The sequence below is a fragment of the Papaver somniferum genome, chromosome 11, assembly GCF_003573695.1.
Source record: "Papaver somniferum cultivar HN1 chromosome 11, ASM357369v1, whole genome shotgun sequence".
NCBI classification, from domain to species: Eukaryota; Viridiplantae; Streptophyta; class Magnoliopsida; order Ranunculales; family Papaveraceae; genus Papaver; species Papaver somniferum.
The window spans coordinates 12706699-12722072 of record NC_039368.1 but is presented as its reverse complement, the minus strand read 5'-3'; the positions used below and the strand labels follow the sequence as shown (position 1 = coordinate 12722072).

Below are 15374 nucleotides of genomic sequence, written 5' to 3'. Positions count from 1 at the left end.
GTCTGGTTGCGTTCAATATCTTAGCAGCTTACTTTTGTGCGAAGCTAATGTTTATGTTTATCTTATGCACCCAAAAATGGTTGACCAGATTGAAGATTGTAAAAGGATAGTATATATAACTTCAATTTTACCCACAGTAATTAAACACTCCCAAATCAGAAAAACAAAACAAACATGAAAAGTATGAAATAGAATTACAATTCTTTCCCGCCAATAAAATAGAAAAGCTGGAACTATTTCAATTTGTAAACCACTTATCAACCAACATCCAACTAACTTCTTTTGTTCTTGCTACCCCACAATAAACAAAAGTAGAAGAGAATCCTAAAGAAGAAACCCCAACCTATAGTTATCCACAAGCAACCCCATTTACTCAGATCAGTAACTCCTTGATCTCTCAATATATCAGTTCCGGTGGTCACGCAAGTAGTCGGTGTAATCGCCAAACCTAACGAATTACTCACTGTTTTGAGTAAATTCACTTTCATTTGGTTTGAAGCGATCGAAAGAGGCGTGTTATCGAACATTTGAACACCTCTGACAAAACATTTAGTTGGATCGTTGAATTCGTTTTGTAGTACGCCTTCGAACGGGTACTTGACTAGTGACATATAATGGAACCAAATCCAGTAAGGTGGGATTCGATCACGGTTGATAAAGAAACCACTGAAGAGAAGGAAGTACGCGAGTACAGCAACGACTACAGTGTAACCTACCATGACATGGGAGAGAATGCCAGATAGGAAAGTGACGAAAGAACTTCCTGCCCAAAACGCGGCGAAAATGATACCGAAATAGAAAAAGAATCCGGAGCTACCTCCAGCTAATCCAACTGCCCAGAATGTTGTTGCTGCAAATGCGAAGGAAAGGAAGGCTAATGAAGGAATGACTACAAGTGAATGTGAAAGAACGTATGATGAGCGGCGGTACGCGTTATAAGCAGTTTCTCGCATAAAGATGTATCGTTCTTGGAGGAAAACAGGAAGAGCATCTGCACAAGTGTAAAAGGTTGTAGACATGGCGAAAGCGAAAAATCCTAATCTTTCTTTTATACCTCTTGGTGAACTATCGAGTTGCCAGAACATGGTTGCTAAGATGAAACCGGTGACCAAAACTGCTCCCAATCGCATACCAAATAATTCAGGCATTCTCCTCGAATTCTTCATTGAACGTTCTGACAAAACAATAACTTCATTCCAGAAAGGGTTCGCAAAAGTTGTGACAGTAGATGCAGTACTGCTAGCATCATTTGTCGCACCAGATACTAGTTTTCCTCTAGAAATACTAGCACTAATGGCATCTTTCAATGATAACCCAAGCCGATCAGACTCCAAATTTCGAGGATAGTGTTTGTTCTGCCATGACTTGTTGAACTCCACTAGCGGCTTAGTACCACCACCATTTGGTGCCGACTGTTCAAGCTCACGTATAAAATCGAGCGCAAACTCAATCCTGTTCTCATTTTCAGGAATCGGGTTACCGAACTCGGAGAAGTATCGAGGAATATTTGCAGGAGATCCACTATAAACAGTCTGACCACGAGAAAGAAAAATCAAACGATCCAACAACCCAAGAATTCTGGAACTCGGCTGATGAATTGACATAACAACAATACTACCACTCTGAGCAATTCTTTGCAAAACCTTCACAACCATGAAAGCACTGGTAGAATCCAAACCTGACGTCGGTTCATCAAGAAACAAAATAATAGGATCATGAATAATATCAATACCAATAGAAACACGACGACGTTCACCACCAGAAACACCTCTATGACCTTCATCACCAATCACAGTTTTAGCTGCATTTCTCAACCCTAATTGGTCAATCAAAGCTTGTACTCGAGCTTTCTTCTTCGACTTAGATAACGAACGAGGTAATCGAAACTCAGCAGAAAACATTAGAGTTTCTTCAACTGTTAACATAGGAAATAAAAGATCATCTTGCATAACATAAGCTGAGATAACTTTAAGTAAACGAGATTCAAGTACTTCACCATTTAACGTTATATTTCCTTTCAAACTATCTTTAGCTATCCGGTTAGCTAATGCATCGATCAACGTAGATTTCCCCGAACCACTTGCTCCAAGAACAGCTAATACTTCACCTTCTCGAGCTTCACCAGAAATATCATTTAATAAAGTCTTCATATTCGAGAACTTCCTTTGATGATGATGAGTTTCTCCATTGGTCACCACTCCGAGTGTATCTTTCCGGTGGAAACACGACGGAAGTGTGAGTTTCCGGCTTGTTTTAACACTGTACGTAAGATTGTTAAATGATAAAACAAATGGTGGAACTGATCTTGGTTGATCCAAATGATCAAGATTTATAACTCGATGTTCTTGATTATTCGGAGTTCCGTTATTCTGTGCATCTTCAACTCTCTTCAGTAACTCACCGAGTGTTGGTGATATTGTATCTTTATGATGACCATTAATCTTGGCGGGTGGTTCCAACTCCATTTCTCGATTCATAAACCCTATCTTCTTCATCGGAGAATACTTGTTAGACATCTCGTCTCTCTTGAGTTATTGAAAGAATCTCTGTTTTTACTTGAGGAAGAAAATAAAACCTAGCTTTATAGATAACGAGAGCCAATGTTATAACTGTAACGGTGACAGACACTTTGGAGTTTACGAATTTCAGGAGACTTAATTCACTGTCAGAGATGTAACGGAGTTGGGGTTTTTTTAACGGTGTGAAAGATATATGTTTAGGTGAGAAGTTGGGCAACTTCTTCTTCAAATGGCATGGCGTATGAGTTGTTAGAAAAATGTTGAATTTAATTTTTTGCATTTGAATATACGGAACAGTGAGATTGATTGATTTTAGATGCATGGATATGTTTTATGGTGGTGGTCACCTAAATATTCCTAACCATGAGAGTCTACACGTTTAGTATTAACTGAAGTCTTAAAGTTCGTGTACCAAAAAAGAGACATTTTGTGACGAGATGATGTTTATTTGATGTTGATGACAAGTGGTATGATGTAATTTGGAGGTTTTAGGTATGGGGTGTTTAGCTACTGTTGAAATTGAAGTGTACAGTGTAGTAATAGTCATGGTAGTAGTACAACAACGAACACTGAAAGATATCTACCACAGGGGTCCGCTAAAGAGGTTGGATACGAAACATAGCATCTTGGTCAGGTAAAAGCTAAAATCTCTTACGCAATCTAAAGTACGAACTATCTTTTATGACTCGAGAGTATCTAGTACTGTTTGAATCGTTCATTAAAGAACAAGTCAACTCGTACCCTTTTTTTCCCACCTTTCCCACCAGAGGTGGTTGATTTTGCTGTTTAGGTTGCTAACATTTACCAACTTCGGAACTATACCCAGCAACATTACTAAAAACCCGCATAATAAAATTCATGGTGGCAGTAGAGTGCATGTGAAATATACGTGAAGACGAAGCTTCTTCATTTTATAGTCGGTGTTCATACTCATACAAATAAGGTTCGTGTAATTTACAAATTTGAAAGGGTTTGGTGATCATCATCATATAAGTCTCAAATGATTTATATGTAACTGTTGTGTCAGGTGGAGGAAAATTGTAAAGAATTTAGTGTTTGCTGTCTTGTTCTTATCCCACATCTTTCTCATGACAACTATTACGGAAAGACTCTTTCTTTGTTTTTGTATCTTTCAGGAATAACTAAGTCTCACATTTTAAGAGCAGGTGTAACGGCAAAAGGTTCGATCATGTTTCTCTCATTTTTGTTTCATAATTCAGTTGTCTCATTTTTCTTCTAGTAATCATCAATTCATGATAATTATGTTGCTAATCAACCTTCTGTTGCCAATGATTTATCAACAGGTTTTAGTTGCATCATCGAGCAATGTATAAAAGAACGTCCTGGAGTCGCGCGTTTAATCCCTCGTCTGGTGAGGATTATGAACACCCAAATGCTTCACATTGCTACTGGAATCAAGGCTCTTAGGCTCTCAGCTATAAACAATAAACAAGGGACAGTTGATCATCAGGTGTAGATGCAGACTTGAAGCTTTACGGATTGCTCTATTGCATGTTCCCATCTGAATTTTGAAACGACCATTGCCAGTAAATTTCATCTCAAATCAGCACATGTAATTTATCAAAATCTACCAAACACTCTCTAGAATCATCAGTTATCCGACAGAGTCAGGTGCTGATTATCTAATATCAATACCTAAGCTTACCTAAAATAGGACATGGGTGCCGGCCAAGGCAGAGAAAGAAACACGCATTGCAAAGTATAAAAAATGCAGTATAATAAGAATGTAACAGACAGCAATAACAGCTTCTATGTTTACAAATTTCTGAAGTCAAAAATGAGTTTATGAAGAAAAGAAAATAAGAGGGATAGAACTGAATTTGGGTCTCGCCAGGTTTCTACTTTCTATGGGAGTCCCAAAATCACTCTTCACAAATATACTACTATAGCTATTTCTTCAAGGTCCAATTTCAACCAACCTCACTTACAGAAAAGAATGAGGTTAGGGTTAAAGGGTGGATCAAACCAAACAGAGTCGATGGGAAATAATAAATGCACCTGGCATCTGAACCACCATTATGTTAGATTTTGATTCCAGTCTATCTGACAAAGAAAGCATTCCAGCAAACTTCGTGGAACTCTTTTTCAAGTCACTTTCTTCAATTCTTCAGTTCTTCAGTCGGACTTGGGTTTCCTCAAAGAGCTGGCACCTGAAACACTTGTACACCGTCCAATGAACTTAAGAACCTCATCGATCAGAATCACAGGCAATGCAACAGCCAACACCAAGAGCCATTCGTTCAGGCTGAGAGGTACAATGCCAAATACTTGAGCAAGGAATGGGACATAAAGGATCAAGAAGTGAAGGCCGAAGGAGACTGACATGGCAACAAGGAGCCATGGGTTGACCCATGGAGGCATTGTCACCAGACTTCCATCCTCGGACAAAGCATTTAGGGAGTTGAACATCTCAATGGCGACCAAAACAGAAAGAGAAAGGGTCATTGCTTTCACTTTGCCAGTGGTGAAATAGTCACAAGGGTTCTCAAAGGTGATGTTCTGTGACCCAGCTGTGAATGGGGAAACTTTGAAGCCCTCCCAGGTTGAGCACTGGCCCCAGTTTGAGAGTTGTGAGTAGGTAACGAGGGTGTGGCCATCTCCGCTAAGATCAATACCCATGAAGGAACCATGTGTAAACCATATGACAAAGACACCAACTGTTGCAACTCCAACATAGAGCCCAATGACCTGTGGCAGGTTCAAAACCGAGTAAATAATAGAAAAATAACATGACAATGGAACTACGTATAAAAGATATAAAACACTGAATGGCATGGAAAAGAGAGTAAGAAACTGTACCAGGTAGCGGAATAAGATCCAGGGGCTAATTAAAGAGTCATCACTCCTGCGTGGTGGTTTCTTCATGATATCTTTATCAGGTGGATTGAAACCCAAAGCCGTTGCAGGGGGGCCATCGGTAACAAGGTTGACCCATAAAAGTTGAACAGGGATTAAACCTTCTGGAATGCCCAAAGCTGCTGTCAGAAATATGGAAGCAACTTCTCCCATATTTGAGGAGATCATATACCTGCAACAATTTATCAAAGCACAGACAAACACAATATGAGATCCATGCCAATCCAATGTTTAAGGCACTCGTTGAAGAGATTGTGCAAAGCTTAGGAAGAAATTAAATTGGAGTTTTAACACATAGATAAAATAAGATACCACAACCTATGTAGAGCCAAATGATAATTGAACTGTGTTAGCTACTGAAGCTGCAGAGAACATAAAGAAGGGAACTAACCTGATAAAGGCCTTCATGTTGTTATAGATAGATCTTCCTTCACCAACTGCAGCAACAATAGTACTGAAGTTATCATCTGCCAACACCATGTCAGAGGCTTCTTTTGCAACCTATAGAACAGAAGACGTTAGTATTAATCAGAAAGTGCCCAAAGAGGTACAACGATTCGAAAATGCAATCTTCACAAGTACATACCTCAGTTCCAGCAATGCCCATAGCAATACCAATATCGGCCAGTTTCAAAGCAGGTGCATCGTTCACCCCATCTCCAGTCATTGCAACCACCTCGCCGTCGTCTTTAAGTAACCTCACTATATCTTGTTTATGCTTTGGTTCCGCTCTAGAGAACAGAAGCCCACCAGTTTGTCTCAAATGCTTTTTCTGATTAGGGTGCTCCATAAACTCTCTCCCTGTTAAGCTTTTAGAACTAATGTCTTCATATTGGCCAAATACACCAATTTCACGACAGATAGCTTCGGCAGTGCTTTTGTTATCTCCTGTTATAACCATGACGCGGATGCCTGCAGCTCTACAGTCCTCAATTGCTTGGTGTACCTCCTTCCTTGGAGGGTCCTAAAGTTCAAAAATAAAACATACAACATTAGTTCGCCGACATCTAGCTAAGGTCATTCAAGATGTAACCATTCATAAACATGAAATGATGCAGTGCACCAACTCACCCTCAGTCCAGCTAAGCCAACAAAAATGAGATTACTCTCGATTGAGGAATAGTTTGATGGGTGAAGTAAAAGCTCATGAGCTGGATGGTCTTCATCACCGTTATAAGTTGCAAATTCCGCAAGCTCATCCTTGTAGGCAAAACCCAAACAACGTAGTGCAGTTGATGACATCTCATGAAGAGATTCTAAAATAAGGGTCCGTGAACTGTGATCCAATTTTACAACAGAACCGTCGAGAAGCTGAATGTAGTTACTTCTCTCCAGAAGATTCTCTACCGCACCCTTCCAGAAAAGAACATGATTTATGTAAGTCCAAAATAAAGACGAGCCGAAAGAATTTAAGATCAAAATAGATCTTAAATTAAGATCTTGCTATACAGTTAGAAACCAAAAACTAAAAAATAGAAAATTAAGCAAGATAATCCAGCAACCAGCAAAAAAAATTGGATGCACAGGCAATCTACACCAAGATGAGCATATGTCTCCTTCCTTCTTAGCTAGAAGATTTCTGAAGAGTCTAAATACAGGGAACAAAAGAGCATACCTTTACAAGTAGTGTATTTTTCCCAGATGATGACTTCACAATAACTCCCATAGACTTTCTATCACGATCAAACTCAAGGGTTGCAATCCGACGTTCAACAACTCCCCAACGCTTGCAACCTTTAACAATGGAAAAAATTCAAAAGCAGATTGAGTTACCATACAACAAGATTTATCATACAACAAGATAGATGTTATTTATGAAAATATCATTATCCTTATGAAAATGATAGAAGTGCACCACATATCATTTCACTTACATGACAAAACATCAGAAGCCGATGACGAGCGATCAAGCCCTTCAGGAAGCCCCATTTTCTCAACCAGAACCTGAAACAGAGGAACAGGCAGAGGTCAACAACTTTCTTTGAAAATCAAGCAACACATTAGTTATAAAACAATCCTAAGCAACCCAATTGAACGTACTACGTAACAGCACATTATATTCAGCAAATATACCCAAAATATGATATACTATTAATGGCTATGTTTAACTTTTCACTGATTTCTAGATTCACTATCGAACAGTACACAACGATGACCCACATCATCTGCCTCTAAATTGTGGTTCTTAAACAGAGTGTTAAGACATCCAAATTAAATTAAAAGAAATAACCATTAACAAACTACAGAACATGCAGGCCTTAATAAAAATTAAAAAATTTACCTTGAGTGCTGCCTCAGTAGGCATTCCATTGGCAATGTATTGTGACCCTGATTGTGTCACAGATGCATCATTGCAGACAGCAGCAATTTTAGCAATTGTTTGCAGATTTGAATCCAAACGACCAGCGGGCCAATCATGAATTTTCCCATCCAAGGGACTATATGTGGTTCCATCAACTTTGAAAGTGCGAACCCTTTCAGTATCAGCTCCCACTGCCACAAGCTTTGAAACTGCCATCTGATTGGTGGTAAGTGTACCAGTTTTGTCAGAACAAATCACAGTAGTACAACCCAGAGTTTCAACACTGGGCAACTTCCGAACTAGTGCATTCTTCTGAGCCATCTTACGAGTTCCCAACGCCAAACAAGTTGTAATGACTGCTGGAAGACCTTCTGGGATTGCAGCAACAGCCAAGGCCACAGCAATCTCAAAGTAATATGTGCATTTCTCGAAAGAGAACTTGAAATTTGCAGGCCAACCATTCACATACTCCCAAGTAAAGAAGTACTTGACATTGATCAACCATACAAGCACACATATAACTCCAATAATAGCTGTGAGAGCTTCTCCAAATTCATTCAGTTTCTTCTTAAGTGGAGTTTCATCTTCGTTTTGAGAAGCTTCATGAATCTGAGAATGCACCTTCCCAATCTCAGTGTTCATACCAATCTGAGTAACCAAACAAATACAGTTTCCATTAACAACCGTGGTTCCAGCGAAAACCATACACCTTTTGCCTTGAATATCAGTATCAGCAGAAACAGCTTTGTTTGATTTATTCACAGCCTCGCTCTCTCCTGTCAAAGAACCTTGTTCAATCCTCGCTGTAGAACTTATCAGATTCAATACTCTCATATCAGCTGGAATCTTATCACCAACTTTCAGCTCAACAATATCACCAGGAACAAGCTCTTTGGCAGGAAGATTATGAATATGTTTCCCTTCACGAATAACATTAGCCGTCTCAGACTGTATCTCTTTCAAAGCTTCCAAAGCCTTCTCAGCGTTACTCTCCTGCCAAACTCCGACAATGGCATTCAAAATCAAGATCAAGAAAATCACCAACGGCTCAACAAAAGCCGTAATTCCCATCTCACCACCTTCATCACCATCATACCAAGCTAAAACAAAAGAGATAACAGCAGCAACAAGTAAAATCCTAACTAGAGTATCATTAAACTGATCTAAAACCAAACTCCAAATTGAAGGACCATCATGTTTCTCTAATTCATTCAAACCATAGATCTGACGACGTTTCTCAACTTCTTCTTTGGTTAATCCAAATTCTTTATCAACTTTAAACTCTCTCAAACAATCTGATACATCTTTCGCCCATGCTGGAAACTTCTCCTTATCTGTTGTTATAGTTTTCGTAACACCTTCTCCTCCTTTCCCCATCTTTTAATTCAACAGATCCAGAACTTCAAAAAAAAGAATCCTCTAATTCAACTTCACTTCAAATCGAACTAATTCATCAGCAGCAGCATCTAAACCCTAATACATCCAAACAAAAATCAAGAATCAGTTCACTCACTCACAGTTAAATTAAATCATCAACAAAATCAAATCCAACAAAAAAAAAAATCAAGAAAAATCAAGAAAAAGATCAAATCAATACAAATCTTGAGATTAAAACCCTAATAGAATCAAAATCTGACGCTACAAACTCAAAATCACACCAAAAGAACAGAAAATCGAAGAGAAATCAGATTCATACCTGGTGATCGAGAATTGAGGTTTCGATTTTTGAGATTTGTTCTAGGGTTTGGGGATTAAATCAGAGAGAAAGAATATGAGATGTTGTTGTTATTAATGGTGTTGTTATTGTCGTCGTGTTTCCTTTGTTTATAGGGAAGGGGGAGAGAAGATATTGAAATCTCTCTCTGCTGAGTGAAAAAAGAAGAACGATTCAATCGCTTATAAAAAAGAAGTTTATTCTTCCTCGAGATACTTCTTTTTGGGTTCCTCGAGATATGTGTGTGGGAGAGAATGAGGAAATTGTTTACTACTTTACGTAACAACCCTTCTTTCCTGTGAAATTTCGACGCAGGATCGTTTATGCATTAAATATGGGGGAAGATGAGATGAAATTATTGATGTGACAGAATCTGTAAATTTAGGAGATTTTGATTATTGCGAGGAATTTATTACGTCATAATTCTGTTTTAGTGGTTTGGTGGCGGTTTATTATTGGTTAGTTGGGGGTTAATTGAGTCACATCAAATGAGTATCGTATCTATGGAGTTTACTTAGTCGTGGAGTTTAGCATCTGCCTTCCCAAAAAAAAAGCTTAGCATTCTAGCTAGCGAGTACGGCTAAAGAAAAAAAAGGAAACATGGCTTAGCCAGGAGCGTGCGTAATTTACCTGCTAAAGGCGCCCAAGAATGTGATGATTGCTTGATTGGTACCCTATGTGTTTATTCGGCACAAAAATACTTGTACTCGGACGTGGCTTCTCTTGAACGGGTGCCCGAATTTCTCTTTGGATATGTTCGTTCAGGTATTCTGCAAGCGAACTTTACGATGCTTGGCGAAAATCTGAAGTGAACCTAAATTTATATTTGGAACAGATAGTTTATCCATTACCTATTATTGATTTTTTTTTTCTGGCCGTATAACTTACTCAGATGCCAATATCATTGACGTACGGTGACATGATGACGATGCATTAAGTAATGATATCAGTGAACTGATTTCGAAACCTATCAGCACTATTTTTTTTTATCAATTAAAATAAACCGTTTAGAGCTAATGCCCTTTGTCTGAAATGCTATAAACTACTAATCATGAGCAATTTTCTGAAAATTCTCAAGAAACCAGCAAGTCATTAGCAATTTTCAGAAAATATTCGAGAAACTAGCTCAATTTTAATTCGACATGAGTACAACATCTATAATGAGCCAATTCCAGTAGAATGTATGATGAATATATACGCAGTTCAATCTTAAATTACATTCGTACAAATTTCAAATTGAGCAACGATATTACGTGGTATTTTCCGATTCAGTTGCGGATGCATCCATTTATACCCTTTATCGAAATCTTCCTACCTTCATGATTTGCTTAGAGCAAATGTCGTCTAGCTGAATTATGATAAATCATTGGCCACGGGCAATTTACTGAAGATAATCTATAAACCATACCAATTTTCATGCCTTATGCCTACAAACTCTATAACGGTTTCAGTAAGGATACAATCTATGACATTTTAAAAAAAAACACCATTTCTTTTTTTTTTTTAAGGAGGGAGGATCCACTAATATGGTTATATTCACACTACATCTCACATTTTTGCCAACACTTTTCCTAATAGAACTTACCACCATCTGTGAGGGGTCAAGAGGTTCATCATGCTCTTGATATGGGAACAATTCTTCTTCTTGTTGTTGTTCTTCAATAACTTCATCAGGGTAGTTCAATGCCCTCTCATCTTTGAAGTTCTTGAACCCTTCGGGATCATCATCTTTGTTCTCATCTTTGCTCTTAGCATTACCTAAACAACAACAACAACAACAACAAAAATGAGCCAATACAAGCACTGTAACCAAAAGAATTATAGTGTAACTAAAAGCAATGATTTGTAACTGTTACCTCCATCATATTTGTTCTTAGCATTGTTCTCAGCATTACCCAAACAACAAAAATAAGCTAGTTTTTATTCTAGTGCAACCAAAAACAATAAGGGAAATAATATGTAATTGTTACGTACCTTCATCATTTTTTCTTCTTCAGCATCATCACTTGAATCTCCACTATCTTCTCTTGCATCATCATTTGATACCCCACTATCTTCTCCTGAATCATACTTCATACAATCATTATCTTCATCACTATCATATATTGGTGAAGCACCAGGGTCTTATACAGGGTGGCACTCATCCTCCCCTAAGTTCTCAAGTTCAACAACATAATCATCAGCTTGATCGGCTCCCATTTCTCTATCTAACATGGCTTGATTTACCCAATAATCATGATCAAATACATCTACATCTTCAATATATTCATCACCTTCTTTATGTTCAATATCTTCAGCTTAAGCACCTCATATTTCTCTATCTTCAATATCTTCATCATCATCAAGTACAACTGGTTTAGTACTTGAACCACTTAACTCAGCAAACAAATTATTTGAAGTAGAATTTGTAACTCCTTTACCTTTAAGTCTAGGGCTTCTTTTCACTAGTATTATTGGTGACTTTGACAATCTAGAAATTGATTTTGGCTTTGTGTGCAGTAACAATTTATGTCCCTGTATGGTATTTTTCCACTGAGACATTCAAAAACAAGCATACATAGTACATTATTTTAAATGTCATAAATTCGAGAAAAGATTCACCAAATATTGTTAAAAATTCAGTTTTTTTAAACCCAAACTTTATTAAATATATAACAATAACAAAATCATCATCAAATAATGTAACATAATCATCATGAAACAACAAAATCATCATCACGCAACTACAAAATCATCATTAAAACGAAGAAATCAAACTAGGGTTTGATAAATCTAATCCGTCTACAACCTTCTTCCTGAACTCGTTTTCCTTCATCTTATCGTTTTCGTTCATCGTCAAATAAAGCAAATCACAAAGTTAAATCTCGCAATCACTCTCGATTTCGCTCTTGATTACATAACGATCTCTATAGATCCACTAATATGGTTATCTCACATTTTTGGTAACACTTTTCCTAATAAAGCCTAAATTATAATGAATCAGAAGTTAATATCTTGGATGTATATTCATCTCACAAAGTTCTACCTACCCATAAAAAATAAACACATTCTGAGATACCAAACTTCACTATACGTCGATCTTAATTTCAACGGTTTAAAATCCATTAATTTCTAATGGATAATTTTCAACGTAGGAGATAGTAATATTATAAGTCTCAAAATTGTGCTCATTTTTTGTTGGAACATAAATCTGTGTAGGAAAAACATATCCTCGGATAACAGATTTAAATCCGCAAGTGTTTAAATTGTATTTGAAAAAATATATGTTAAAATTTGAGATAATAGAAATATTAGGAGAGTGTCAGTGTATCATCCTCTTTTTTAAAAAGGAAAGGGTGATAACATCAATTCCATAATCAACAATGCTCGTGCTTTGTTTCAAGAGATCTCTTGAAAAAATCAAAATCATGCATGACCAACAAGAAAGTGAAAAAGAAAATCAAAAGCCTCGAGTCAAAAAAGAAAATGAACATTCAAGTCACTGACTGAGCTCTTTTATGTTACAACGAAATTTACCAAGAAACCTCTGCCGCTCTTAGTTGTCCACTGCACAGCTCCATCAGAATATTAAATGTGGGAGGAAATGTGTAGGAAGTTGCACAATTCAATCATGCCCAACTGTCCCCCCTCCTACCACAGTACGTACCGTGATCCCGTTGATTCGGGTGTTATGGCCCTGCACACACGCACTAATATTTTGGCTTCATTTTCTGACCATCCAGTGTGTACCAAGTCTCGTCCACCAGGTTACCAACAATGAAACGTATGGACCACCAAACCTTTGTATAATTGATCATTTTTTTATTGTTTTTGAACGTACATAATTGCGTACGGGAATCAGCAAGAATATAGTCTTGTGATCTTATCCGTTCATTTGATAGGATTTGGCAGTGGGTATCTGAGAACGGCCGGATTGAAGAGTGTAGATTTAGAAGAATGAGACGGGATGCATGGAAGCACTTTAGGGGACATCTTCAATTTTATTGAATACTGTGGTGGGAAACTGAGAAATGGGAATGGGGAAAGAGGGAACTTTCTGCTTCCTGTTTTTACGAAACCCGAAACCAAATCAATAATAATAGTAGATAACGTAGCTGTCGCTGCTTTGAATAAGAACAAGGAAAATGACATTCCGGAAAAAATTAATGGAAAATTACATTTTGGTTATGCGGATGAGAAAGATTTCCACTACTGTTATTTTACACTCATTTCTTCAGAGCAAATTACTGTACCGTATATGAGTCTAGGCGTCTAGCACCAACCTTCAAAGCATTGTTTTTAAAAATTTCACTAAATGATTCGAAGCCCAACTGTAAAATAAATCTATTGTGATTTTGATTCGTGCAATTCTCACCGTTTCATAATTTAGATGTGTTTAAATTTGTGAGATTTATTATAAGTAGGTTTTTGTAGAGATTTTGGCTCACACAAGGGCATAAGATCCGTAAACAACTGGGATGGGTTGGAACTCTCATGTTAGAGGTTCCATTCCTGCGTTATGCGTATCCAACAAAAAAAAAATCGAACTCAAAGACTATGTCCGTCAGATTAAGTATCTAAAAACCGAAAAAAGAGCACTGCTCGGTCTCCAAATCGAACTCAACGACTCACTTTTCTTCGTGAAGAACAAATATGACCACATGAAACTCAAAATCAATTTTCCAAGGGATGTGTTAGAGCACTGCCCTGTCTAACTGCACGTTTAGCTATCTCAAGCTTGTTGTCAATATTAGTTGCACAAAAATATAGCTTGATTTCTAGTCTACTAAAGTCAAATCTCGGACTAGGTTAGAGTATGGTTGTTGAGTATCATACATCATCGAATAACCCTCAAAGATTGAAGATTGAAGATCAAATGAAGATAATTGGAGAACTTCCTCAACAAAGAGGTATGTGAAGACTGAACCATTCTATTTACTTACAAGTATTACCATTTTATCTATGTGAGACTATGTCGTATGACTTCTAGTATATATTGCAAATAATCGAGTCAAGATTGTCTTGTTAAAACATCTCGAAATATGATTCAAGCAATAGTTCTTCATATACTTAACAAACTTAGTTAATAACAATTTATTGTTTATGATCTATTTTTCATTCAGGTTAATCATTTGAAAATTACCCAAGTAATGGTGTTCATCATCTATCACAATTGGAAAAGTTTCAAATCGATCAAATAGAGCGTAAATAACTATAGAATTATGGATACATGACAATACATGTATCTAGTATGCGTACCACTGTCATTCGAGTTCCAGAATAGGGGTAGGTACCCCTACCCAGTACACATACCCCTTAGTTATGAGTTCGGTAATGGGTTGAGGAACGCTCACCTAGTACGCATACCTCAAAGGTTTGACTTCGTGAATTGTCTTAGGGTACGGATACCTGGTACACGTACCTTCGCAATCTGAATTCACGAACTGGTCCATAAGTACGCGCACCCTTTCGCATACCTACGTAGTATGAATTAAAGCAGGTGCACTCAAACTATTTTCCTAAATACGTTTGGCATTTCGATGACTCTCATAAGCACCTCTATGACATCTTGATCATTAAAACACCTGGTGGATACTCACCGTGATTCAAGTCTTAAGTATTTAATTGAACACGACTTGCTTATATATTCGGAAGGCATATTTGTCAAGAACTATCGTTGTACACGGTTCGGTACCCGGACCATAGTTTACATCCTTCTATGTGATGTCAAGACAAACTTCTCAAATGCTTACAGGAACTCTTAACAAGATTTCATCTAATAGGGAAAGTGTTTGTTTGAATCTCAAGTTATCTTAGCTTGAATTCTAATAAACCTTACTCTTGAAAATATATGAATATAAAGACTCAAACAACCAGGAAAGTCAATCCCTGACACTTATATATGTGTCCTAGTTGTTTGGTAGAGTCGCCCTCTATGAACCTAGGTTTCCTCTGTGAAACATAATTAGGATTATGACTTAAA

The 15374-nt window shown here is 37.4% G+C and overlaps 2 protein-coding genes across 2 annotated transcripts; both read right to left on the bottom strand.

Annotated features, from left to right (window-relative positions):
- Positions 1-112: 112 nt before the first annotated feature.
- On the bottom strand, positions 113-2539 carry LOC113320448 (ABC transporter G family member 6-like). The gene has a single exon (XM_026568360.1). It carries the CDS (start codon positions 2514-2516, stop codon positions 273-275), a length of 2244 nt encoding a protein of 747 aa, XP_026424145.1. The 5' UTR covers positions 2517-2539; the 3' UTR covers positions 113-272.
- A 1693-nt stretch (positions 2540-4232) lies between these two features.
- LOC113321998 (calcium-transporting ATPase 4, endoplasmic reticulum-type-like) lies at positions 4233-9580 on the bottom strand. Its single transcript, XM_026569995.1, has 9 exons — positions 9395-9580; positions 7678-9171; positions 7271-7340; positions 7012-7130; positions 6468-6749; positions 5983-6360; positions 5788-5897; positions 5340-5568; positions 4233-5228 (listed from the first exon to the last, which is right to left on the bottom strand). Exons 2-9 carry the CDS (start codon positions 9073-9075, stop codon positions 4656-4658), a joined length of 3159 nt encoding a protein of 1052 aa, XP_026425780.1. The 5' UTR covers positions 9076-9171; positions 9395-9580; the 3' UTR covers positions 4233-4655.
- Positions 9581-15374: the final 5794 nt, after the last annotated feature.